Below are 26289 nucleotides of genomic sequence, written 5' to 3'. Positions count from 1 at the left end.
TACTTGTACAAGTACTTTCTTGTCAGTGGTAACTTCCACGTACTTGAAGAGGTTAAAACCTGCACGCGGTCTGAACAGAGCCATCTCAAGAACAAAACCAGACACTAAGGCCATGACGTTCACCAATCAAGGTCAAGTATCTTACTATAGATCTTGAGAGTTATGATTGGGAAGGTTTACACAAATTCAGCATATAATAGTTTCTGTTACGTTATCCAAAGGTGACCAATGAGGCTTAAAAACAATACTGTTATGAATCCATGGGCTGAAATGTATTTGAAGCTTTCCACTTTACTGTAATTATTACTAGCGTTGATTTTCACAGGTTCCCAACTTTAACTAGTGGGAGCCTCTCTAGGTGGGCATGAGTCTTTCCGACAAGCCCTCACTGGCATTCAATGGTTTCTTTGCTTTTTCAGAGGTCAAGATCTCGCAGGCTTCTCTTACGTATTACCTGCCAGAGACCTGACCTGGAACCATCCATTGACTTATCCAAGAAAGCTTGTTTATTTTTGTGGTTCCTTGGAAGCTCAGTGCTCCTGGGTTGGTTCCAATTTCTAGACCTTTTTAAAAAATCCTTTTTGTTTTTTTCAGATAAAGTCATCATACTATTAATTCAAATGCAGAGTTTCAACTCTGGCAAAAATCTCAGTTCCCAATTTTAGCCTTTTTTTTCCCCTCCGGTTTTTGTTTTTATGCTTGGATTATATCCTGCTAGGGACACACTGTCAAATGATCATGGTTTAAACAGACTTGAAGTAATTGCTTTCTATTTGGTTATGCCACCAATTTGAAATACACTTATACTATATTTTTTTAAAAATTGCCTTTCATTTTTTTAGAACTTCTTTTTTTTTTTTTTTAAGATTTTATTTATTTATTTGCGAGAGCAAGAGCAAGAGAGGGAAAGCACAGAGGGACAGTGACAGGGAGAAGCGGACTCCCCGTTGAGCAGGAAGCCCAAATTCGGACTCGATCCCAGGACCCCGAGATCATGACCTGAGCTGAAGGGAGATGCCTAACTGACTGAGCCATGCAGGTGGCCCTAGAATTTCTTTTCTAAATGTTTTAAAGTTAATTTAGTTTCATAAACAGATCAAATAGATACATGGGCTTGAAGTTGATGAGAAGCCTGATTTCTATTTGTGTTCCCTTTCCCCCCAGGGGCTGTTCTAGGAATGCCCGAGTTCCTTCCTGACAGCTGTGTGATGGTTTATGAGCCGGGCTTTGTCCCGCTACGACCGTGGTGATGGACATTTTGGTAGGTCTGGTTCTCATGGAACCTCCAGGGCTGCGCTGGACAGTCTCCTGGATGGGCCTTCCGATCTTCCCATTTGTTGACATGTGTCTCATTGGAGTAAGTTCCCACAGGTCGGGGGTAGACGGTCTTGCCAGTTAGCGGCATTAGAAGTTCTCCAGTTTTGGGTAGAAAATGAAAAGGAATGAGCAGTATTTTAAGATGAGACAGATAATTTTCATTTTGAAATATGTGAAACTTACAAAGAATCTGAAATTATATGAAGACTTTTTTTTTTGAAACTGTTTGATGGTGAGCTACCAAGGTATGCCCCTCGTCCCCCAAAACCCGTGGTGTGTAATTCCTAAAAAAAGACATTCACCACCTGACCACAGGGAGCCGCAGAACCCAGAAAGTCAGGACTGCCTCTAACCCCAAATTTCTCCTCTCCGGTAAGGAGCCTGGCCAGATTCCGCGCTGCTTTCAATTCACGTCTCTTCAGTCTTCAAGCTGGAGCAGTTGCTCAATTCTTCCTTGACTTTCATGGCCTGGGCATTTCGGGGTATTTCAGACTAATCTGCTGTGTAATCTGGGCCCCATTTATGTCTGGTGTTTCTTCTCGACTATGTTCCAGCCATGTGTCTTAGCCAGGAGGAGCACAGAGCTAGTGCTCTGTTCTTTGGTGGAGTCCTCTCTCTGGTGCACGATTTTGTTCTGTCCTGTTGCTGGGGATGAAACCCCCGCTGCCAAGTTTCCCCTCCATAGAGTTATCCCTTTCCCCCTGTCAGTTGTATGCATTTTGGGGGGAGATGCTTTGAGACCATGCAGACCTGTTCCTCTTCGGACGTCCTCCCGCAAAAGGTGGCATCCACCGCCCTCTGCTGCCGGACCTGCCTCTGTTTGTGTCTTGTTGCCTTCCCAGCAGCAGGGAGCAAGAGTGCCTGTTTCAGGCCTTATCACGGAATACTGTCAAATTTTCACATTTTTGCCAAAACGATAAGTGAGAAATGGTGTCTCTGTGTAGTTTCTCTTTGTGCTCCTCTTATTTTGGCAAAAGTGAGCATTTTTTCATGTGGCTAAGGCTCATTTGCACTTCTGTTAATTCTCTTTTCTTATTTCTTGACTTCTTTCTCTTGCTTACAGGTCTTTTTTCTTCTCTATTTTAGAAACTCTTAAGGTAGAGCTTAATATACAGCTAATAACAACTTGTGTAGGATAGAATTTGCTTTTTTTTTCCCTCCTTGCTTTTTTTTTTTGTATACAGAGTGTTTCAACTATTTAAACATTTTATGTAGTAAATTCATCAATTATTTTCATTTATTACTTCTAGAATTTAAAAGAAAAGTTTTCCCCTCTTCCAGGTTATAATGGAATTTGCTAGTTTTTTTTTTCTCTAGTACTACATGTTTTTATTTTTATTTAATTTTTTAGTTTTATTTTTTAAGATTTTACTTATTTATTTGACAGAGATCACAAGTAGGCAGAGAGGCAGGCAGAGAGAGAGAGAAGACGAAGCAGGCTCCAAGGCAGAGGCTTTAACTCACTGAGCCACCTAGGCAGTTTTAAAATAATTTAAAAATATTTTAATATTTAATTTATTATTTTAATTAATATTTTAATTTAATATTTTAAAAATATTTAAAATATTTTATTTTTATTAAATATTTTAATAAATATTTTAAATAATTTTTACAATTATATTATGTAGTCACCATACAGTACATCGTTAGTTATTGGCGTAGTGTTCAATGACTTACTGTTCGCGTATAACACCCAGCGCTCATTGCCATCTGTGCCCTCTTTAATACCCGTTGCCAGGCTCACCCATCCCCCCACTGCCCTCACCTCTGAAACCCTCCGTTTGCTTCCCGGAGTCCATAGTCTCTCATGGTTCATCTCCTCCTCTGATTCCCCCCTTCAATTTTCCCTTCCTTCCCCTAATGTCCTCCATGCTATTCCCTATGTTCCACAAATAAGTGAAACCATATGATAATTGTCTTTTTCTGTTTGACTTATTTCACTCGGCATAATCTCCTCTAGTCCCAACCATGTTGATGCGAATATTGGGTATTCGTGTTTTCTAATGGATGAGTAATATTCCAAGATTTTAATATGGATTTTTCTGACCCATTTGGAATACATCCTTGAGTATGGTGCAGGGCATGGCTCGACATCCACTCACCTCAATGCAATTTATCAAAAAGTCTGTCTTTGGGGCGCCTGGGTGGTTCAGTGGGTTAGGCCTCTGCCTTCGGCTTGGGTCATGACCTCAGAGTCCTGGGATCGAGCCCTGCATCAGGCTCTCTGCTCCACGGGGAGCCTGCTTCACCCCCCTCTCTGCCTGCCTCTCTGCCTACTTGTGATCTCTATCAAATAAACAAAATCTTTAAAAAAAAAAAAAAGTCTATCTTTGATTAGACATGCAAGATGCCACTTTTATCGTGTACTGAATTTCCAGGTCTAACAGTCCATTTCTAGATTTCCTACTCTGTTCCATTCAACTTCCCTTCCTGCACCAATACTACACTCTTTTAATTACAGAGCTTGATAATATATTTTCATTCCTAAAGGACGAGTCCATCCTTGCTGCTTTTCTTGCTCAGGATTTCCCCTGCTACTCTTGTTCATCTTCTTCTGGATGAGCTTTGAAAGTGAACTTCTCTAGTGAGAAAAAATATTCTGATACTGTTTTTGTTGAGACCATGGGGCATTTCTACATTAAGGTTGGGAGCACCACAATCACTGTGACAGTGGGTCTTCTCGCCCAAGAACACGATGAAACTCTCCATTTGTTTGTGTCTATTTGTATGACTTTCAGGAATGTTGGTAGTCAGCCATTTCTTATTAATTTCACCCCCAGATTTCTTTCCTTTTGTTTCCTTTATAATGCTTTCTGCTATTATAAGTGGGGTCTTCTCTTGGATTATAGCTTCTCGCTGTGTTTTGTGTTTACGGAGTCTCCTGTTTTCCTGTGTTGATTTTGGAACGGGCTAGTTTGATAAATTCTCTTATCGGTGACAGAGTTTCTTCAGGGGGCTCTTTCAGAGTTTCCAGATATCAAATTGTATTGTCTGCAGGTTAATTTTATTTATTTATGATTTATGAACTTACTGTCTGCAGGATAATTTTAGTACTTCCTCTTCAGCCCTAGTGCCTCTGATTGCTTTCTCCTGTCCACTGCTTTGGCGCACAATCTCCCTGCGATATTCAAAAGTGGAGACTGTGGGCAGCCCATCGGTTCTCGTTAGCAGGAGCATTGGCCGTGCTGCCTCATTAAGTGAATGGAGAAAATGGCCTCGGGGGCTGAGGCACCTATGCCCTTTATCAGACTGAGTAAATATGTATGAATTCCTATTTTATGACACCTTTTTAGTACGGAGGAGTGTCGAATACTGTCAAACATCCAGACGGCATTCTTGGATTAAACCTCACTTGGAGATGATCTAGTACTTTTTCACAGGCTGTTGAGTTTTGTTTGATGATTTGGGGGGCATTTTTGCATCAATATTCATAAAGTGAAACACTAGTTTTTAACTTGCCTTCCTTGATACGATCTTTGTATTCTCTGGAATCGTCTGGGATTTTTCGTGGCCCAAGACATGCTCGATTTTCATAAATGCTCCCCATCCCTTTGTAGAACAGGGTGTATTTTCTCTTGCTAGGGTTCACAGTTGATACCTAAGTTCTACCTTGTTTATCGTGTCATTTAGGTATTCTATGCTGTGGCTGATCTTACTCTCTGTCCACGTCTGCCTGGGGCTGAGAGACATGTCAACGTCTCTTCTCGTTAGTGTCTCTCTGTTCCCTTCGCGTCCCATATGGGGCCACTGCTGTGTTCCTAGGTCCACGAATGGATGGGATTACTTCACGGTGAACTGCGGCTTTTGGCATTAAAACATGCTCTCCTTTGTCTTTTAAAATTTTGTTTTATATTTGGATCTATGGGTCAGAAATCAAGAGTATGTCACCTGCTTTCTTTTATTCCTGTTTGTCTGTATACCTTTTCTACATCTTTTTACTTTTTGCCTTTCTAAGTCCCTTCCTTTTGGGTATCTCGTGTCTAGGGTGTCACATTAGGTTTTGCTTTGCCAGCCAATCTGGAAATCTTTTTAATTTTTATAGGCTAATTAAAGTCCATTATAATTATTTATTATATTTTACATTTATTTATAGAATAAATATATATATTATATTACTAATTATTATTATATAATAACATATATAATTATATATTATATATTATTACATAATATATTATTATATATATTATATATTACATTTATTGATAGAATCAATAAATTTGGCTTCAGTTCTGTATATTGCATACACACATGTTACATATGTGTTATAATTAGACACACGCTTATTGCTATGTCTCTGTGCATACGTGTACATGTGTATGCTTCACTGTGTGGTCTAATTTTCTCTTTTCTTTGGTATGTTTTGGTAACTGGGAAGGTTTATATTTTTGTTCTAATATACGCACACACTAACATGTTTACATAGCCCTGAAGTCCTCTTTTTTGATATAATCGATTGGTTCCCTGCCATGGGCGATATGGCAATGAGCTCGTGAACTTGCATCCTTCCCTCCCTGGAAACACTGTGATGTGATCCCACAAGCTGATGATCCAGAGAAACACACCAGCTGGATATAGAAGGATTATTATAATGTGCTGGAAGACTTGTTATTTTGGCTTCAGATTCTCATTTACGCACAGAGAAGCCAGGTTTATCTCTGGTGAGGGCATGCCAGTGTGTGAGTCCATATGTGTGTGTATACGTCTGTGTGGGTGTGCATATGTGTATACAAATGTGTGTGTGTGTGCATGCATCTGTGTTCAACGGGGTGTGTGTGTGTGTGTGCCATGTTTGCATATGTGTATCAGGGCCTACTGTAATCAGGTCAGGTCCTTCCTTGGTGCTTACATGGTGACTATAGGTTTGTGGTCCCTGCCTTCCTGGGAGATTAGCGTCTAGTGGGGTAAGCAGACGTTTGTAATCCCATGCATAAGTGCTACTTGAAAGGTCAACACAGATTTCCCTCAGGAAGACTCTATGGAGGAGACAGGTCCTGAGCCAGATCTTTAAGTGTAAGTAGGAATTACCAGGTGCAAATGTGGATGGCAAGTTATTGCCTGGGTGTGTGTCTAAAAGGCACGGACACAGACTTAAGTCCATGTTCTACAACAACATCATGGTCCTGTTCTATGACATCACAATAACCGGAGCTCTGATACAGAATGCTTCCTCTGAGAAAATGTCACAGAGGCCAGAGCCTGACCAGGCACCCCGCTGCTGCTAGTGCAGAGAGGTGTGCAGAGCAGAGGAGGAAATGCAAGGGCCCACGTGAGACCATGGGGTTCACCCACAGCACCAGACCGGTGGCCCATTAGCTCCTGTGGGCACAGCGTCTCGGAGCTTCTCAGACACGGTCTTCCTGCTCTAGAGGTCAACCTGCACCTCTCCTGTGCCCAGTAAAGGGGCTTTTCCTTATTCTCCACTCAAACCTCACCTTCCACTCTACTGGCTGTCCTCCTCCCAGAAGCCTTGGTTTTTCCCTTGGTGAGGGACCTGGAGCCGAGCTCAGGGCTCTAAGTGGCATCCAGCCGAGATCTGACTCCATGGGATTGTGATCTGCCTTGATTTGGAAAAGTGTGGTCTCTACAGGGAGATTGAGATTGTGGTCACAGCTGCTGTGGGTCCGGGTTCACCATACCCATGTGCCTCTTGCCCCCTGTTTTCTGCCAGGAACGTGTACTATTATTTACAACCCAGAGCATCTGATATGATGCCAGGTGAGCACATTTCCTGGACCGTTCTCTGTGGCTGAAAGAGTGTGTCTCAGACAAGTTCTCCAACAATGTTCTCCAGATTCTGTAAAAGCTTACGTGCAACACCCTTGAGTAAACTCTAGCCTGTCGTTACCATTCATTCGTGATTCAGTCTGTGTAAGCGGCAGAATCAGTTTATGGTCATTGTTAATCTAAAGAAGTGGTGCGGACCACCGGGCTATCTGACATTGTGGAGATTTACAACACGTCAGGCAAAGTGAACCAGGTGACACTGTGGGAATTCACGGGGCCTCCCGGGGCAGGGGCCATGGGTGTCCAGGCCTCTGTGCTAGGACCACGCTTGCCTTCTGCACCCCACTTCTAATCCCCATCAGATGGGGGCAAACCCAGGCTAACAGCTAACGGTGCGGGGCAGCCCCCAATGATGCTGCAGAATCAGCTGAACTGAGCATGGAATGAAATGAGGGTGCTTCACCCCACATGGTTTTCATCTAGTGAAGGAGTCGGGCTTTATCTGTTGCAGATAAACCCGGAAAGTCTGCACGCTGCTGCAGAAGGAGTTAATCTCTTGTGGCTCTCAAGGGCGCTGGGGGGCAGCCTGGTGTGGGGCCATTCAGGGACCACCTTGCCTGGGAAATGGTCTCTTCACCTGGGACCTGTGCGCTGGGGATGGACCCGGGCTGGACCGCAGGTCCTGGAGGGGCTCCCCACCCCAGGTGGCGCAGGGGCACTCGGGTCTTTACGTCTGTTTTTCATTAGCCTTAAAGTAGATGATTTCACATATTAAGGATTGCAGTGTCTATCTGGAGCGTAGTGGGGTTTGATGGGCATCCAGTTCTCCAGGTGATCCTGAGGAATTAAATGTCTCTGCCTTTCAAAGAGGGGAGAAGCCAGCTCGTTATTTGGAAGAATTACTGGCTCCACATCGCTTCATCGATGTATATATTACGATTTGTGTGTCGGGTGTTATCGTTAATTCCAGATCGTTACAGGCTGTGGATGAGCTCTTGTGTTGTTATGGTTCTCATGGTTTGGATACACCTGAATGTTCCCACTGCATTAAACATTCCTAGCACATTATTAGCATAACAAATCTTGGACAAATAAGCTCAAGTATCTTTTTTTAATGGCCTGAATAAAAAAACACTTTAATACTTTAAAACTTTAGAAGCGTTGCGTGGCCCTTTCTGAACTTATTTCCCCCGATTTTTTTGGCCAGGAACTCAGGAGAAAACAGTTGTGACCTGTTTTTAGGCCAGGGAGGGGCAGTGCGTGGGGGCAGAGGAGGCGGGCACTGGCCTTTCCTTTGAGATTCTGAGACAAAAACGAGCAGGAGAGAAAGGAGGGCATCATGTTGAATATAGAGATGAAATTGGCACAGCCTTGGAAACTGAGGAAGAAACGAGAAGCATCTGTCTTTAGTCCGGCCTCTACTTACACCTTGTGTATTTTCATATCAGGCACTGTGCTTGGGTTTGGGGACACAGATACCAATCAAAAAAGCCCCCACCCTCGAAGAGTTCCCAGGCTTGTAGGGAAGACCAGTCTGTGGGACAAAACAAAATGCTTGCCACAGCAATTTAAAACTGGTTTGATTGTTCCTTGTGTCTTTCAGCAGTAGCTGAAGGTCAAGTCATACCCTGGGGAGCCTCCCTTCACTCACGAGGTCATCTGCAGAGACCCAGGTACTGGAAGCTCCTCCAGCCCCCAGATCTTAGCACTGCACCCAGGACCATGACCCCACTCATGCCCCAACTCAGACCCTTGTCTGGTCTTTTATCGTGGGCTTCAGTGGTGTTCTCCTTGTGGACCCTGATCCATCCTACAGGCTAGCGGGAGCCTCTTCTGAGACGGATGCAAGATCCGCTGAACCAAGTGCCCTGTATTGCTTGAATTCAGTGTTCTTCAAACTGTAGGTCACAACTGCATTAGCAGACTGGGAAATCCATCCAGTGGTCACAGCCAGCGTTCATGGGAGAATGAAATAGGATAGAAAATATCGAAGAACATCACACCGTGTAAGGGTGGCTATTGTGCTGTGACTCTGTTGTTTCAGCTGTGTGTGTTTGTGTGTATGTGTATTTGTGTGTGTGTACTGGGTTTCAATGTCAAATAGACTTCCTGTTGTAGACTGCCATCCGAAATGACCACAAATTCCTGCAAACCCAGCTGCCGTATGAATGGAAGTAAGGTGAGATCCTTCTCTCTATTCCATATTCAAGCTGCACTGGAAATCTGGAAGTAATTTCTGTGCATGTTTGATACACACAGAATGAAAAGAGCACAAATTCCAGCATTTTCCAGCTACATGACTTTGGACAAGCTAGCTCCCATTTTTCTCTGTGAAATAGGGGCAGTGACACCTCTCTCACGACTGTCGGGAGATGACCAAGGCGAGGCATGGTGTGTACGTGCATAGCAGATGGCAACAAAAACCTGTATAGAGCGGCTTCCTCCCAAATTCTAGTTTCCTATCCTTTCCTTTCCTTCCCTGGAAATTCTCAAAGACTGAATCGAGGCCGTTCCTGATGGAACATCTCACATCATTTTGTACAGTTCTTACTTAATGTTGTAGGTGATTCTGGGAGAACCCGCTGCATTATCCTATTCTGTAGGCAAAGCCCGAGGTCTAGAAAGTCTTAAGGATTGAGAAACAAATCTTTTGTGCAATGTCATTTATGCCACATTGAGAATTTCCCAAGAGGAGATGGGAATGGAGCTTGCAAACAGAGTGTTCATTTATAATCCTTACTTTAGAAAACCTTTCAAAGCCCAAGTGAACACTTAGGAGCTTTTACTAATGTTTTAGAAATGTGGATAACCAAATGTTTTTTCCATCTCTCTTTAAATATGAAGTATTTCTCTTTCATTAGAAGGTAATGTTCTGAAACCAGAATAAATCATTACAGCACAAAAATACCTGTTACTGGAAGAAAAATGATAAAGAAATAAAACCAGAAAAAAAAATTAAAACCTAGGTGTCCTTAAAATGATGATTTATAGTATCATTTGTCTTTGGACCCTTTATAGAAAAACCAACATCTGCGTCTTTGTGAACACAGTTAAGAAGCGGATGGAAGTTCACTCATCTACACGGGCATATCTTAGGATGCTGCGGTTGTCTCTCACACTTATGCGCTGGCAGGATGCCACGCTCAAGCTCTCCCGAGATCCCCATGGTCACAGCGCATCTACACCAGGCTCTTCTGGGGAGCTGAACCGTTTTTAACAAAACCTGACTTGGGGAACCAAACACTGTGTCAGTGTTGGATTCGGACCCCTCATTGCTGTAATGACTGCAGTGCTCTCCTTCTCCTAAATGATTGGAAAGTTGCTGACGTTGACATTGGCAGTAAGGAAATGCTTGTAATTATATGGGGCGTTTTGTTATGCGGAACTTACACGCTATGGCCTTTTCCACTCACAGCTGAAAGCATATTGATTTCCAGAGCGTCTTGAAAGAAATTCCTCAGTCAATTTCAGTTATTTCCCATTTCATTTTGGGTAATCATGATGGAAGTTTGATGAGCGGGTCCCACACGAGCTGGGTTTTAGGCTGCAGCTCCTGTGGCCAGAGGGACCTTTCCTCTCACCCCCTTGGAAATTTCACGTGGCTGGCAGTGGCTTAGGGTTTTGCTGCTTGATTTGTAAGTTAGTATGTCGCATTTTAAAATGCCTAGAGCAGATGGGGCGCCTGGGTGGCTCAGTGGGTTAAGCCGCTGCCTTCGGCTCAGGTCATGATCTCAGGGTCCTGGATCGAGCCCCGCATCGGGCTCTCTGCTCAGTCGGGAGCCTGCTTCCTCCTCTCTCTCTGCCTGCCTCTCTACCTGCTTGTGATCTCTCTCTGTCAAATAAATAAATAAAATCTTTAAAAAAAAAATGCCTAGAGCAGAAAAGGTCAGGGAAGCACTGCTAAGATCTATTCAATGGGATTGGTGGACAGGATAATGGCAGAATGGTGGATGGGGGAGGGGTGTGAAGAGTCGGGGGAAGTGAGAAAGTTGATATTAAAGAACCCCCGCAATAAAATTAAAAAAAAAAAGAACCCCCACATGTCCAAGATGTTTGCCAATGTCAAGAATGCGAAGAACCCAAGTTGACAAACCAGATGTTTTTAATAGATCTCAATGATAAATGGGATTAAAAAGAAAAATGGGCCATATGACAGGCAAATAGGAGGAATCGATAGGCCATGGTGTTGACCTCCAGGCACAGATGACTTGTTGATCGTCTTTTGGGAGCTTCCGTGCAGTAAATCTACTCAAGAGCCAACAATCTGTGTGCCCAGCAGCAGGCAGGAGCCTCCCCCGCCCCCTGGGGTCAATGCTTGTTTGCCCCTCTGTGTCCGCAGGGGGTGCCAGCAAGGGCCACCTGCGCGTGTGTGGCTCTGTCTCCCAGGCCAAGGCAGGGACGTTCCTGAGTTCTCTTTGAGAATGACCAGCCACTATGTCACACACCGCCTCATGGTGGCGGGATCCACACCAGCTCTCCCTGGCATTCCGATGCTTTCTCCAGAGGAGCTAAATCCAAAGAGCTTATTAAAGTCAGGACAAATTACATCTCATTTCCCCTGATGGATCAGGCGTGCCACTCGGCTGAAGGGAGGAGGACAAAATCAGGCGGGCTGGACGGAAGCTTTATGTTTCCAGAAGCCTGGGTGCTTCCTGCTGTTCCCAGGGTGTCCTGACGGACTCCAGAATTATGTGCATATATGTTCCAATAATTTTCCAAATTAGGCTGAACAAAAAATTAATTTTATGAGTAATTCTCTTCCCCTCTAATAATCAGACATTGAAATTATTCTCTTTCCAGCTGCAAGGGCCAGCTCAGTCCTACAGGCTTTGTCAACACGAGGCAGTAACAGTCATGGGGCACCTTAAGCGCATGGAGAGGGGCCCCCAGTGTCCACAAGCTTGCTGAGCTGGTGCTCAAATGGACCATGAGCTGAGATCCCAATGCCAAGGGCTCGAGGAGCCATGCGGCTGGTGTCTGCTAATTCTTATGTGGGTGATTCCAAGGATCCTGAGGCCCTCCGCATGCAGTGGGCTGTGAGACAGGCCACACAATTTTATGTCTAGAAATTGCATATCCTCTGCGTTTCACTCCTCACTCAGCAGGAGTCGCTGTAGAATGCGAGGCAGAAACTGGTAGCTGCCCTCCACTGTCTGTCCCCCCTTCCTTTCTTAGCAACTGGCAGAAACGTATCCAGCCAAACGAGCACCTTTCTAGGCTTTTCTGCACAGAGACAGTCCATGAATTGTACGCCTAGTCAGCAGCAGAGGGAACTTCTAAGAAAGTTCTTCCAAGACGAGCATACTTGCATAGCTGGCTGCATGGTATAACACCGTGCCTTCCTCCTTCTAGAATGTGGGCATGATAGCTGGTATCCCAGTAGCTAGCTTGCAGCCACAAGGCAAACTCTAAAGATGGCAAAGCAAAAAGAAGGAGCCTATCTGGGGGCCATGGAGCTGCCAGTAAGACCCTGTGCAGCCCAAGGCCCACTTGGGATGGGAGAAAATAAAAACACCCCTTCATTGTGTTTCAGCTGTTACTCTGGGTCTGTTTCCCGCAGCTGGACTCCGTTTCCAACCACTACGGATGGTGGAACCCTAACTCCTGCACTGTGTTCCCACCATGTCGATCCCAATAAAGTCCCTTTCCATGTCGATGGCAGGTTCCTCTGAGTTTCTCAGCTCGCAAGTCTTGGCAGCACACTTGTCATACCGATCTTTTGGACAGACAGGAAGCAACCACACCCGAGCGAGGCTGGTTTCGTGGGTAGGTCTTGCTCTTTCATCACAAATGTTAGTCTCCCCTCCCAGGCAAGGCTGCCCCAAATTGGACAGCGTTTCTGGTGTCTTCCCCACTCTCAGGGCTGTGGCCCATCACGTGACACTGGGCACATGCTAGGTGCTCCCACCCCTCGAGATTTCCCTATTGGCAGAGATTGACCCCATTTCTCTCAGTACAACCGTCACCGCAGAGACATTCAAATACAAAGCAGATGCCGAGCATTGCCCTGGGAGAAAGGAGGGGGACAAACAGTAGCCACTGGGTATTTGTGTAGGCGCTCAGGGCTTTTCAAGGCCTTGCCTGTGTCTTCTCTCACACCCGCCCGTGAGGCAGCCAAGGGCACACACTCTACTCTTCCAGGGTATAATTTTACAATGGGGAACCTGTGGCTCACAGAGGCGATGTGCTTCTAGAATGCAGATAAGCAGTGACTGTGGAGTCAGGCCTTGATGGGCTAGCCAGAAAGGGCTGTTTCTGGACAGATGTGAGCGAGCTCGTGTGTGGGAAGACAGCTCACAAACCCGTGCTTTCCATCATCATCTCTGTAAATTATTCATGGCCCCTGCTGTTGCCATTTTTCTTCCTAATGCCTCACCTTTTAATCGGATCATTTTTTATCTGGTTTACTCTGCCCCTGCTCGAGACCAGGTCCCCCGCCTCCACTCCCTGGTTCTTCCCATCTGCGCGTCTAAATCCTCTCTTACATGTGTCCTGTCTTGGGTAGGAACACTGATGAGGGGCCCAATTTACAAGCTGTAGGGTGGCTGACCAGGATTCTCCTGATGAGCAGGACTGGACCCGCACGGCGGGAGCACATGGCATGCTGGGGCCGGCCATCTCCCTGCCTGGGTATCCCTCCTCATGCGAGTTAAGCGCTGTAGCCATACCCAAGGGACAGGATCCTGATGCTGTGCTCCACAAGCATCTTGGCCCTGGCCTGGGGCTCAGGTCGATGGCGCTTCCTGGTGAAGGGTCAGAGGCTGTCACAAGCCTGAGAAGCTCTATCAGGTGACCAAGGGACAGGTAGAGGAGGAAGTGTACAGCAACATCTGGAACAGCAGGAAAGGACCCACTGCATTCAAGAAGCACAGGGTCCTTTCTCCAGGATGTTACAGGCATGTGAGCACATAGGAAGAGTCTAAAACACGGGTAAAGGAGAGGACTGTGTCCCCCAGAGGGAGGATAAAGACGCCCATGTTTCTTGTGGGCACGCCAGAGGCAGCAACGCCAACAGGGAGGAAGATGTGAATTATGAGAACGTCCCCTGGGTGCCCCGAGACCTGTAGTGGCTCCAGGCTCGGGGCTCCAACACCAGCCCTCCAACACCCAGACAAAGGAAGACAACCCAGCTGCAAAAGCTGAGATACAGATGGGGAAATTACACACAGGGCGTCATCGAGGGATGTCAGCTCATCAAGAGTTTAAAAAAAGAACGACAGTATGAACCATACTCGGGCAGAGAACTAAGAGAAGCCACTTGTCACCTAGTGGAGGAAAGCAAATCCTCGTACCTAGCAGAAGCATCCTCAGTCAGTCTCTCCATCATCTGACCCAGAGGTGGGAGCCTGCCCCCTGCCACCTCTGCCTAGGCCTGCGCCCTGGTGTTTCAGACCAGAAACTTACCAGCACGCCCTTCTCACAGCCTGTGTCAGAGCTGTAGGAACCCATCCATTCATGGCCACATCACTGCCCTTGGGCCTGGAGTTGCTGTGGCCACTGGGTTGCTGTGGCCTCTGCTCCCCTGCACAGACGCCAATAGGCTCTTCTCCCTCATACGGCATTTTGCTCCTGTCGCTCACTGCTCTCAACCTTCAATGGCTCCCCAGTGCCAACGGAGCCAAAGCCAAACTCTAAGGCACAAGCCCTTCTCAGTGAGATGGAGCTATGTTTCCCTGTGCCCAGCACGGGACTCAGACATCCCAGGACCAAAATGAAGCAGTCATTGTTAACAGCAATAAGGGATTGTTAATAGCAATATTCATTACTTTTAAGTATTTCCAAATTTATTGTTATTAAGTAGACGAATTAAAGCAAACATTAATTGTCCAGGTGCTCGGCTGTCTCCATTTTCCAACGAGTAATCAAGCCTCACGTGCGGATGAGCGGGTCCACCCTGGCTGTCTTGCATTTTAACTATTCCTGCCGGTGACACATTTCCCTGTGGAAGCAGAAATGACTGTGCTTCATTTATAAAGGAGGCTTTATGGACTTACGGATGATGATGGACAGCCAATCGATATGGGGTGATGATAACAGTATGTAATATCAAGGAACATTAGGTCTCTGGCATGATTTGGGGAGAGAAGGGGGCAGTTAGAAACCTTATCATTTGACAAAGGTCAAGGCCTGGTGGCAATAAAAACGCCAAAGCAAATAAACTCACACCTGCGAGTCAGCAGCGGCTAGAAGTGCCAAATGAAAGGAGTTGTTGATTTTGTGGGGCAACTGCTTCCCGTGACTGGAATCGGGGTGCTGCAGGCACACACAGCCGCCCCAAGACAGGGTCCATCCATTTCTTCCAGGTGTACCAAGAGCAAAATGTTTCTGAACGCCAACCTTCCTGCGGCTGAGACCCAGGTCCTCCAGAATGTGGTGCGGGGATCAGCCTTAAAATGATGGGGTTGGGGTAGAGCCTAGGAAGGTAGGACCCACTGGCTTTATGTCATTCTGCCTGGTCATTTTGGGGAAGGGTGGGGGCCGGGAGGGGTTTTTACCAACTTAATAAATTGTTTGGCTTGTATAACTGAAAATCCAAAAAAAAAAAAAAAAAAGCACCAAGTTGCAAATTCCTTTACCAATAATCACAGTACACTACTCAAAACAAAATTCTAAATAATCCCTCTCTTTGGAGAACCTCCACAGTATCGCCTGGGACTCCACAGCCAGCTTTACTGTGAAACGTAGCACGGTTCCAATTAGAAACTGGCGACTGCATGAATCTTTCAGCGAGCGCGTGGACCGCTGATGTGTGTGTGGAGACCCTCCTGGCCTTACCACCCAGAAGCAAGCAGCTAGAATTTCATCTGTGTCCCTTTTCCAGTCCTGCTCCACTGTTGGAGCAGAGACCGGGCGACGTGATTCCTTTCTCACTGACCCCGAGAGGCGCAGGCCTTTTACTTTTATTTCTAACAAGCTGCAGGCAAATTCGGCGCGCCCTGCTCCCCAGCAACCGTGCGGGAAAGCCAGCTTACCTCCCTGGAGGGTGTATTCGGTCACGGCCCTGCTGAAGACGCCCAGGCCCGCCCCGTTGTAGGCGGCCACCTGGATCTCGTACTGCGTCCAGATGATCAGCTCTGTCACCAGGCAGTAGTTGACCTCCGGGCTGGTGATGTTGCGCTGCTGGTGTTCTCCCGGCAAGCCGGCCAGGCGGTACCTGCAGTGGAGCAGGGAGAAACAGCTGGAACCAGGCAGTGGGCACACCCGCATTTGCTCCACGCAGGGGGAGGGAAACAAAGTTAGCAGACGAGAGCGAGGCCAGAGGGCAGCCCCGGAAAACACGGCCTCCTAAGCCAACCGTTCCAAGAGGGGTCGTTGAGTCTCCCAGCGATTTTAAGCTCTGGACAAAACTGACATCTCCACAGTGTGACGGGTAAGGAAAAGCGATGGCTTTTTAAGTGTAACTCGTCTGGGGAGCATGGGGACTTAGTACCAGAAGTTCCAACCATGATTTCTGTCGGGGTGTAGCCATAAGTGACAACTTGGGAGCGATGCTCTCTTCCCGCAGCTCTGAAATGTGTGGAAAAGCAGGGAAACCTCTTGGCCTCCTCTTCCATCTGGGTTCTAGATCTGTTCCGTGAGTGTCGCAGCACCAGAACGAGTATCTCTACATGGTGTTCCCATTTTTCCAATGCTAGTCAATGCTACAGGACAAGCTGCTTTGTAGAGGAGCTTTGCGGACAAAATGGGTGAAGGGGTTAACTATATCGTGACTTCAGGTGGCCAGACTTACCAGGGTCATCACTCTGCAGTGTATGCAAAGTGAATTATTACGGTGTACACCTGACACTAAAACAGTGTTATAGACCAATTTTACCTCACTGTTAAGGAAGGAAACATGTAGAATAAATAGAATAATTCACCCCCCCAAAAGACATAAATTTAAAATTGTATTTATTTTTTAAAAAGTGACATACATATACCACATCTTCTTTATTCATTCATCTGTTGATGGACATCTAGGTTCTTTCCATAGTTAGGCTATTGTGGACATTGCTGCTATAAACATTCGGGTGCATGTGCCCCTTCAGATCACTACGTTTGTATCTTTAGGCTAAATACCCAGTAGTGCAGTTGCTGGGTCATAGGGTAGCTCTATTTTCAACTTTTTGAGGGACCTCCATGCTGTTTTCCAGAGTGGTTGCACCAGCTTGCATTCCCATCAACAGAGTAGGAGGGTTCCCCTTTCTCCATATCCTCGCCAGCATCTGTCATTTCCTGACTTGTCAATCTTAGCCATTCTGACTGGTGTCAGGTGATATCTCATTGTGGTTTTGATTTGTATTTCCCTGATGCCGAGTGATATGGAGCACTTTTTCATGTGTCTGTTGGCCATCTGGATGTCTTCTTTGCAGAAATGTCTGTTCATGTCCTCTGCCCATTTGTTGATTGGATTATTTGTTCTTTGGGTGTTGAGTTTGCTTAAGCTCTTTATAGATTTGGATACTGGCCCTTTATCTGTTATGTCATTTGCAAATATCTTCTCCCATTCTGTCAGTTGTCTTTTGGTTTTGTTAACTGTTTCCTTTGCTGTGCAAAAGCTTTTGATCTGGATGAAGTCCCAATAGTTCATTTTTGCCCTTGCTTGCCTCATCTTTGGCGATGTTCCTAGGAAGAAGTTGCTGTGGCTGAGGTTGAAGAGGTTGCTGCCTGTGTTCTCCTCAAGGATTTTGATGGAATACTATGCAGCCATCAAAAGAAATGAAATCTTGCCATTTGTGACGATGTGGATGGAACTAGAAATTATGCTTAGCGAAATAAGTCAATCAGAGACAGACAACTATCATATGGTCTCCCTGATATGAGGAAGTGGAGATGCAATGTGGAGGGTTTGTGGGGTAGAAAAAGAATAAATGAAACAAGAGGGGATGGGAAGGAAGACAAATCATGAGACTCTTAATCTCACAGAACAGAGGGTTGCTGGGGTGAGGAGGGTTGGGAGAGGGTGGTGGGGTTATGGACCTTGGGGAGGGTATGTGCTATGGTGAGTACTGTGAAGTGTGTAAACCTGGAAATTCACAGACCTGTACCCGTTGGGCTAAAAATACATTATATGTTTATAAAAAAATAAAGTGACATACATGACCCTGGACTTAGAAAATGTATAAATTAGGAAATTGCCATGTGTACTGTGAAAGGACTTTGGCAGCATTATTGGGAAGAGCAAAAGTTTTTCCTGGTTTTGTTTGTAGAATTGGATTAGTTCCTGGGGGTCGAGCGCGGGGCATATGCAGGGAGGACCTGTCCTGGGAAGACCTGCCTTGGTCATCCTGAAGCTTCAGAACACCCCAAATCCTGTCCAAGTGGCGGCTCCTGCCTCTGGAAGACATGGCTTCATCTGATGAGGGGGAAAAGGTGAAGACAGGGGGTACCCTTGAGCGAGGGCTCTTGAGGCAGATTGGGGTCTGGCTCTGCACTGACACGGAGCTCCCCCGAGGGCTGCAGCGTCTCTCTGGTCCCTGTGCTGTCCCAGGCGGAGTGTCTGGGCATAAAGGGGAAGGCTGTGCCAGGCTGCTGTTGTCAGGAAAAGGAAGACCCCCCCCCTCCAGATTCAGGCCCTTCCACGGACAACAGTTCTCCGAAGAGAATGACAGCTAAAAATATAGTATGGAAGTCTGGTCCATACTGTATTACTGAAGGCAGTAAAAGGTTCTTCGTGAACGTCCAAATTTTCTGAGGGCAGTCTTTCAGCTCTTCTTGCTACAAACCATTTGTACAGGTGAGGACCGTGTGGTGGGAAGATACGGGAGCAAGAGCAGGCAGCACTGGAACAGCAAGAAGGTTCCAGGCATCCTCCTGCCCCTTCCTGCCTGAGAGCAGCAGCTGCACACAGGGCCAGAGGTGCAGGGATCGCCATGCTCCCCCGTGACGGGCAAAAATGGAAGCCGATGCCTCACCCTGCATTTTTGTTTCAGATTCCATCCACTTCCGTTGCCTACTCAACTGCCTGCACCAAGCAGGTGTGGGCGCGCTTCCTAGCAGGGGGTAGGTTCATCTATAGGATGTCATGGTCTTCAAAGCCCACAGAGAGAGAGGCCTGGCATCAAGTAAGCCACGTGCCAGAAAATGCCACTTAAATTCCCTGTCTACAAAATAAATAGCACTGAGACAATCAGCCATTTGGGAGAAGGCAAGGGTTGGCCCCCACCCAGCGTGGCCCGGTGTGTGAATGGTGACCAGGATCACTTACAATCAACATGGCACACACTGGGCACTATCGCTTACAGAGAGAGCTCATTAGTGCGGACCTAACATGACACAATATGCCTTCCAGGGAAAAGCAAAGAAGTCAGCTCCAGAAGGCACAGGCTGGCAAGAAGACAGACGGGCTGGGTGGCCTTGAGTGTGGTCTTAACGTCACATCTCTGAGCCTTGGATTTTAACTCCTGAAAATGACATCATCATAATAGCCTTTCAAAGGGCTGTCACAAGAATAAGATGAAACGGTGGGTGCTGGAGAGCTGTGACAGTGCAGAACCCATTGAAGATACTGCTAATTTGGAAACGCCGTGCGTCCAGGAAGTATGCTAAGCAAAGACACTGAAGCCTGCACAAGCCATAGCCTCTCCTAGACGCCTGTTCATACGATCGTGCAGAACAAGCCACGGGATTCGTGTCTTGGAAGCGGGCTGCCTTCCTTTCCGCGGCAGGCAGGCTGGTCCATTCTGACCTGCGGCTCAGGGTGCTTTTGTAATAGTCACAGGATGTCTGGGAAGGTCACAATTAATAACAAAAGTGCAGGGCATTGTCCTCTGACTGGTGGGATACGTTGCCCGGGAGACCGTCTCAGGCAGAACAAGATGATTTTTTTATATGGAAATAAACAGGAGAATGTTTTTAAAGGACATAACCCCTACGCTCCTCTCAAAGAAGCACCCTGCCCATTATTATAAATATTTTATTACTGCACACACATCCTAACCACTTCTTACGGCCTGAGCCACGGTGGTGATTTATTTCCATTTTGTGCCTCCATGGATTCGGCTGTATGTCTGACACAGACACTTGAGCCCTGGAGGGCTCACAGTTGCAAACAGAGCTGATTTGCAGACTGGAGGATTATTTGGAAATGTTTCCAAGTAAATGCATTTTGGCATGGGCCTTTAATTTCTGGAAACTTTGCTATTCACAGGCCTTGGGTCGTACACCCTCATTTTAGGACTTTCTTGATTTAAACCCCTACAAATACAGATGCCCTCTTTCCCAGCACTCGACTCCACTGACACCATCACACAAGATCCTTTTAATGGTGGTAATCCCGCAAAATAGAGAAACGAGCAGTTCCTGATGGGGCCTTGTAACATCAGAAAGATTTTCTTATTAAAGTCCTTGCCCCAAGGTTGGTTCTGCGGGTTGACTTTTAAAGTCCTTCCTTGGCAGCTGGAACCTGAGGACCCTTCTCTGTGCATTTGAGATGGAGGCAGTTGGGATGACAAGGGTGGGTAGGGCCAGGCGGGGAGGGCCAGGAAATGATTTTCATTACCTGATGAGCACAGGCCATGAGTGACAGCCGGAATGGACAGGAGATCTGGGCCTGTGTGTGTGGGAAGCCCCAGCCTGTTTTTGGGAGGGAACTGGGGACTGCTCCAAGCCCACAGGTGCCCCCTGCCCAAAGGGGCCCTTTCAGTTTCTTATTGAAAGGAGCAGAGTCGGGACGCCTGGGTGGCTTAGTTGGTTGGACAACTGCCTTCAGCTCAGGTCGTGATCCCGGAGTCCCGGGATCAAGTCCCACATCGGGCTCCCAGCTCCATGGGGAGTCTGCTTCTCCCTCTGACCTTCTCCTCGCTCATGCTCTCTCACTGTCTCTCTCTCAAATAAATAAATAAAATCTTTAAATTAATAATAATAATAAAAAAGAAAGGGGCAGAGTGACCAAAGGTGCCCCAAGTGCTGATTCCAGTCCTCTAGTCCCCGTGACCCCTGCAAGACAGCCACCTTTAAACCACTTCATGTAGATAATGATCTAGCTTGTGTTTAGAGGATAATTCACAGGCTTGAGCAAGACCTGAGAAGAGCAGTGAAGTGGTTGTGATGGGCTAATATGTCACGCGTATGGATAAAGGTATGTTAAACCATGAGCGGATGATTATATCAATAGCTACTGGGAATAGCGGTCCTTCCTATGCAAAAAGCACAGAGCTAGAGCAGCTACACTTTTGTAACTTCTTATGTTTCACGCGTATGGATAAAGGTATGTTAAACCATGAGCGGATGATTATATCAATAGCTACTGGGAAGAGTGGTCCTCCCTATGCAAAGAGCACAGAGCTAGAGCAGCTACACTTTTGTAACTTCTTATGTTTTACTAAGACATTACATTTAGCTCCTTTCAACCTCTGTTAACTCAGTATTTGCTGATCACAAGCTCACGAGGGCATGAGCCTGATACTGGGGGGAAGGTAGTGATGGATACCCACAGTTCTTGCCCCATAAGGCTGGGGATGGATGCAAAGTGCAGGTCGTGGAATGAATATGTCTGTCTGTGGCTGTACCGTCTGTTAGAAGAGATTTCATAAATACCTTTTAACATGGCTTTACTTTTTCCTGTTCACTACTTGCATCAACAAACCACTGCAATTATCACATTTGGCGTGATTTCAAGATTAGCAATTTTGACAAAACAGATTTTTTCTCTCCTACCCAGCCAAGTTCTTGTAGAGTCCCCTCAACATTCTCAGAAGCCTGACTGCCCCATATAAGGCAGGGAAAGCAAAGTGGCCATGCTTTGGGCCACATCTGGCCTGTGGAAGTGTGAATTTGGTCTGCCCCATCTTTCAAAACATACAGACTTCATTTCCAATGTTTAGAAACTGTGAGATCGCAGGTAAAAAGCTAGATTTTAAAAAATTTCTTTGAATACACTAGGAAACCTGGCAATACTGAACATGTAAGAGCTAGCCTGGTAGCAACTGGTCAATTGTGATAATGTCAACTGCATTATTATTAATTAAAAATTATTCTATTAATAATGCATGCCCTAGGAAAAACTGAAACAGAAAGAAAAAATTTGGAATGAATAGCACACCTTGACCCCAACGCATAATATCCCTCTTCATTCTTCTACCAAGATGCAAGCTTCGATACGTATGCGGATATGCTATGGTTGGATATACAGAGGCTGCCCCTGCAACCCAAGCAACCCACAGTTGCTTGTTGGCCATAGTCCCCACCACACCCTAGAGTCCGACATCAGCCTGAGTCTCTTGATTACTGTTGGGCTCCTCTAGACCTTTCAGTTTGCGACCCTAGCAAAACAGACCCTGGACTCTTTATGATGAGAACCTAAAAATGGCCAAACACGGGCTACTTGCCTGAGGATATACCCACGCAGCACCCCATTGTGCTCTGTTTCTGGGGGCGGTTGCCACTGGACCATGATGGACTGATTGGTACGTCCACTGGCTACGATATTCTTTGGGGGAGCACTGGGCGGCTCTTCAGGTAACATCAACCTAGAGATAAAACATGGTGAGGGAAAGCGAGATTAGCATCTGAGACAAATGGTCCTCATTTGCATTCTCTGCCTGACTGAATCTGGAGCTTAACTATTTACCAAAATCAAGCGATGAACAAAGCCAGGCACACAGCTGATCAAACTCAGAGGACATGCATGAAATAGGTACAGCAAATCAACATAATAGAGAATCAGTTCAGCCAGCAAGCAAGAAGACACAGGAGGGGACCTTATTCTGTCTGGATAACCCACAGCATCTCCACTCCGGGAAGGGATTATAAGCCTGAGCGAGCCAGGCCACTGGCCCACAGCCTGAGATGCCTTCCAAATTGTGTTTTTCCTTAGCCCTTTTAGTTTTTCTCATACCAAACTCCCACATTTTGAAAAAAGTCACTTAGATCTCAACTCTCCTATGATTCGGGCCCCGCCAGTGCTCAGGTTGGTTGGGGTGGGCACACTGAAATGGGGGAAAGCCACGGTCCCAGGTCAGGACCATTCAGGAAGGTGCCGTGCCCTGCCAGACGCTTGCTTGTCAGGAGGGTGGCAGCAGCTCCCGTCCGGCCAGCAGCCCGAGAGGACAGAGGGAGTGAAGACATGGTCAGCGCCTCATCTCGTGGATACCAAGGCCTGTGCTCTCAGAAACGCCTTGTGTTGGTGTGGCCGGAGCATTAGGGAAGTTGGAGACATTTCCCTCTGAGCATTGAAAGAAAACCCAGCTAGTCCAACACACGAGTGGACTCCCTTTCTCTCTTCCTTCTGGTCTTTTCTGTGCATGTGTGGCCGATACCACTAAGGGATGCAGGTTGACTCCTTCTATCAATGTCTTCTTGTTAACTGGATGCTCAGTCTTGCTTTCGGGTCCCAGCTGCCCCGAGAGCCCACCGCGGCTGCGCGAGCACACACCTGCTTGTCTCTGCGCTGTACTGGCCTTTGCCCACTTGATTCACAGCACACACCCGGAATTGATAGGTGCGAGCTGGAGTCAGGCCGCGCACGGTGACGCCTGTCATCTCGGGGCCGACATTTGACAGATGTACTTTCCATGGAGAGTCTGAAAGAATGAGCAAAAGGAATTCAGAACCACACAGACACACATCTGAATAATAATAAGAGAATGCAAACTACATTTCCATAAGTTCTCTCATTTCGTTTCCAGGGTGGAGGGAAGGGTTATCCCTGTTCCCCAGAAGTGGAAACCAAGGCTCGTGGCCACATGGCTAGCTGCTGGTAGCCACTGGGCCTGGCATTGAACTCCGAGACCTCCCGTCGTCCTCATGCTGCTGTCGACAAGCAAAGTGGCTTCTCCTTCAACCCGCATATGGCAGTTTGAACGGAACCAAAATATTCCTCATTCCTGCGTTCCCTGTCAGCGCACACGGTGAGGCAGATTGCAGATTTGTCTCCCAGAAAAGGATGCCGCACATGTCACCAAATGATAAATAAAAACTATATTCATTAACATTTTAATAAAAGAGGAAATGAGCATGATAAAGACAGATGGGCTGTGCATTTTGCAACCCATCTGCGTGGCGGCCCATTACAGCACCGCACCCCTCAGTGGCTTTGGCTGGAGACAGACGTAATGAAATTCGCAACTAGTTTAGAATATCTTTGCATCCAGCTTTCCGGCAGGTGTGCAAGAGCGACTCTGTCAGCCAAATGGGCTCTCGCCTGCAAGGCTTCAGAGGATTCTGCTGGGCTCCCACACCTTTGCGAGATTTTATTTTATTTTTTTTCTTTCAGTGCAGAGTTGAAACATGCTTTCTGGCCCGATCATTTCGTAGAATGATGCCCTGGAATGAACAGGACCTGGCAATGACTTTGAACACCCACTGTCACTTCTCATTTGGAATCGTCATGATGCCTGAGCTGCTTTTGCAAGTTATCAGTGAAGTGAAATTGGGGGAAGGGGGTTCTTGTGGAAATCAAGCCGTCTGCCCCCTTCCTTGGAAGTGGTGCCCGAATCTCTCTCCCCCACACTGGAGATGGTCAGAGAGAGGAGAGCCATGATTTCCACGCTGCTGCCAGCCGCGGGAGCCCTCCACATGTACAATCAACACCTCTTCAGCAAAAACCTGCAGACCTAACGATGAGGATCACAGGTCTGTGCCTGGGAACACATGCTGCTCCCTTAGGAGTCACCAAGAAAGAGCCACAAGCCACTTCGAAATGGAAATGTGACTCAAGGGCAACTTGTGTTGGCTCTCACAGCCAGCCGTCTACCACGGAGCTGGAGTTTGGGAGCCGGATTCCTCGACAAAAAGTTATGCCGCTCTGGAGCGGGATGCCAGTTGGGCTACAAAGGCTGAATCTTTTTAATTATTTCGAAAAAAGCTGCCTCCAAAAATGGCTTTCTGGGAATGCAGTCCTCAGCACCAGCTGGGCATTTCAGTGTACTTGGCTTTTGATTCTCAGTGATCCAGGTAATCTACGTTGGATGAGGACCCCCTGCTCTTTCTGTTTCCTTCAGAGTGCAACGTGTGCATCCCCAGGCAACTACAGAATTGCTCACACCGATTTCTCTTCTCGCTTTGGGAGTCTGAGACCCTTCTAGAAGCATTAAACATTTCATGGTGCTCTGGTCTGCCAAGCAGGCTTCTCTAGCCATTTGTGCACATGGACAATGCAAGAACTTTCCCTCGCACCCCTGTAACTGCTGGTGGGGAGCAGCGCCTCTCCCTGCCAAGCCACACAGCAGTGGAGACATAGCTTCCCTCCAGAAGGCAGCCAGTGCAGAGCCGTCACAGCCGACTACGTGTTTCCATTGACAGTTGTTCATTTTTGTTTGAGCTTCTTCTATAAAGCAGGGGGGAGGAGGGGCAAGTCAAAACCACAGGGAGATCCACATCACAACCACAGGATGACTACTATAAAGAAAGCAGAAATGGCATGTGTGGGCGGTGGGGGGAATGGGGGGGAGAAGCTGGAACATTCGTGCCCTGCTGGTGGGGATGTGACATGGAGCAGCGGCTGCAGAAACCAGTACGGCGGCTCCTAACTAAAGGTAGAACTACCGTATGATCTGGAAATTCTACGTCAAAATATACGCCCCGACGAACTGAAAGGAGGGTCACGAAGAGATATTAGTTAAGAACCCGAGTGTCCACTGATGGATGGACAAATGAGCAAAATGTAGTCCATCCCTGCAATGAAATATTATTCAGCTTTGAACAAGAAATTGATACACACTCTGACAGGGCTAAACCTTGAAAATAAGGCAGTCACAAGAAGATGGGGAGTGTAGGATTCCACTGACGAGAGGTCCCTGGAGGGGTCAGATCCGCAGACTCAGAGGCGAATGGCAGCTGCCAGGGTGGGGGTTGGGGGCTGGGGAAAGACAGGGAAAGACATTTAATGGATCCACGGCTTCAGTTTTGCCAGATGAGGATAAGAGCTGGGTGGCACGATGTGAATGTACCGACCACTCAACTGGACATTTAAAAGTGGCTAAGATGGTAAAATTTTATGTTATGGTGTGTATTACCACAATGAAACATTTCTTTTTTCAATATGGAAGAAAAAATGGGGAAATAACATAGCACTCCCGAGACTGGCATTGGTCTGAAGTAAGAGACACGTGCTGACTTATCCAGTGCAGAGCCAGGGCCCGGTGGGTACTGGAGCTGGACGGGCCCGTCCGCCTCCCACTACCCCTTGTCTCTCCTCACCTCCCTGCCCCAATCTGGGCCCTGGATGACCTGCCTGGCAGGGCTGGGCTCTTTTTTACTCACCGGGAGATGGCCCAAGACTATCGCATTCTTTACCCAGAGGTTCATGCTCTATTTGGGAAGATC

At 46.9% G+C, this 26289-nt stretch overlaps 1 protein-coding gene across 3 annotated transcripts in view; it reads right to left on the bottom strand.

Moving 5' to 3' along the window:
• Positions 1–26289, bottom strand: part of SDK1 (sidekick cell adhesion molecule 1) — an 869284-nt gene that overhangs the window by 160364 nt on the left and 682631 nt on the right. For all 3 annotated transcript variants that reach the window (XM_082714190.1, XM_082714191.1, XM_082714189.1), the window contains exons 15-17: positions 23399–23546; positions 22353–22493; positions 16017–16198 (exon numbers count right to left, since the gene is read on the bottom strand). In XM_082714190.1, coding sequence (XP_082570316.1) covers positions 16017–16198; positions 22353–22493; positions 23399–23546 — 471 coding nt within the window. The remainder of the gene's footprint in view (positions 1–16016; positions 16199–22352; positions 22494–23398; positions 23547–26289) is intronic.

This window comes from Mustela nivalis (assembly GCF_964662115.1).
Source record: "Mustela nivalis genome assembly, chromosome: 19".
Taxonomy (NCBI): domain Eukaryota; kingdom Metazoa; phylum Chordata; class Mammalia; order Carnivora; family Mustelidae; genus Mustela; species Mustela nivalis.
Note: the sequence above shows the minus strand (reverse complement) of the source record. Positions and strands in the feature narration are given on the sequence as shown.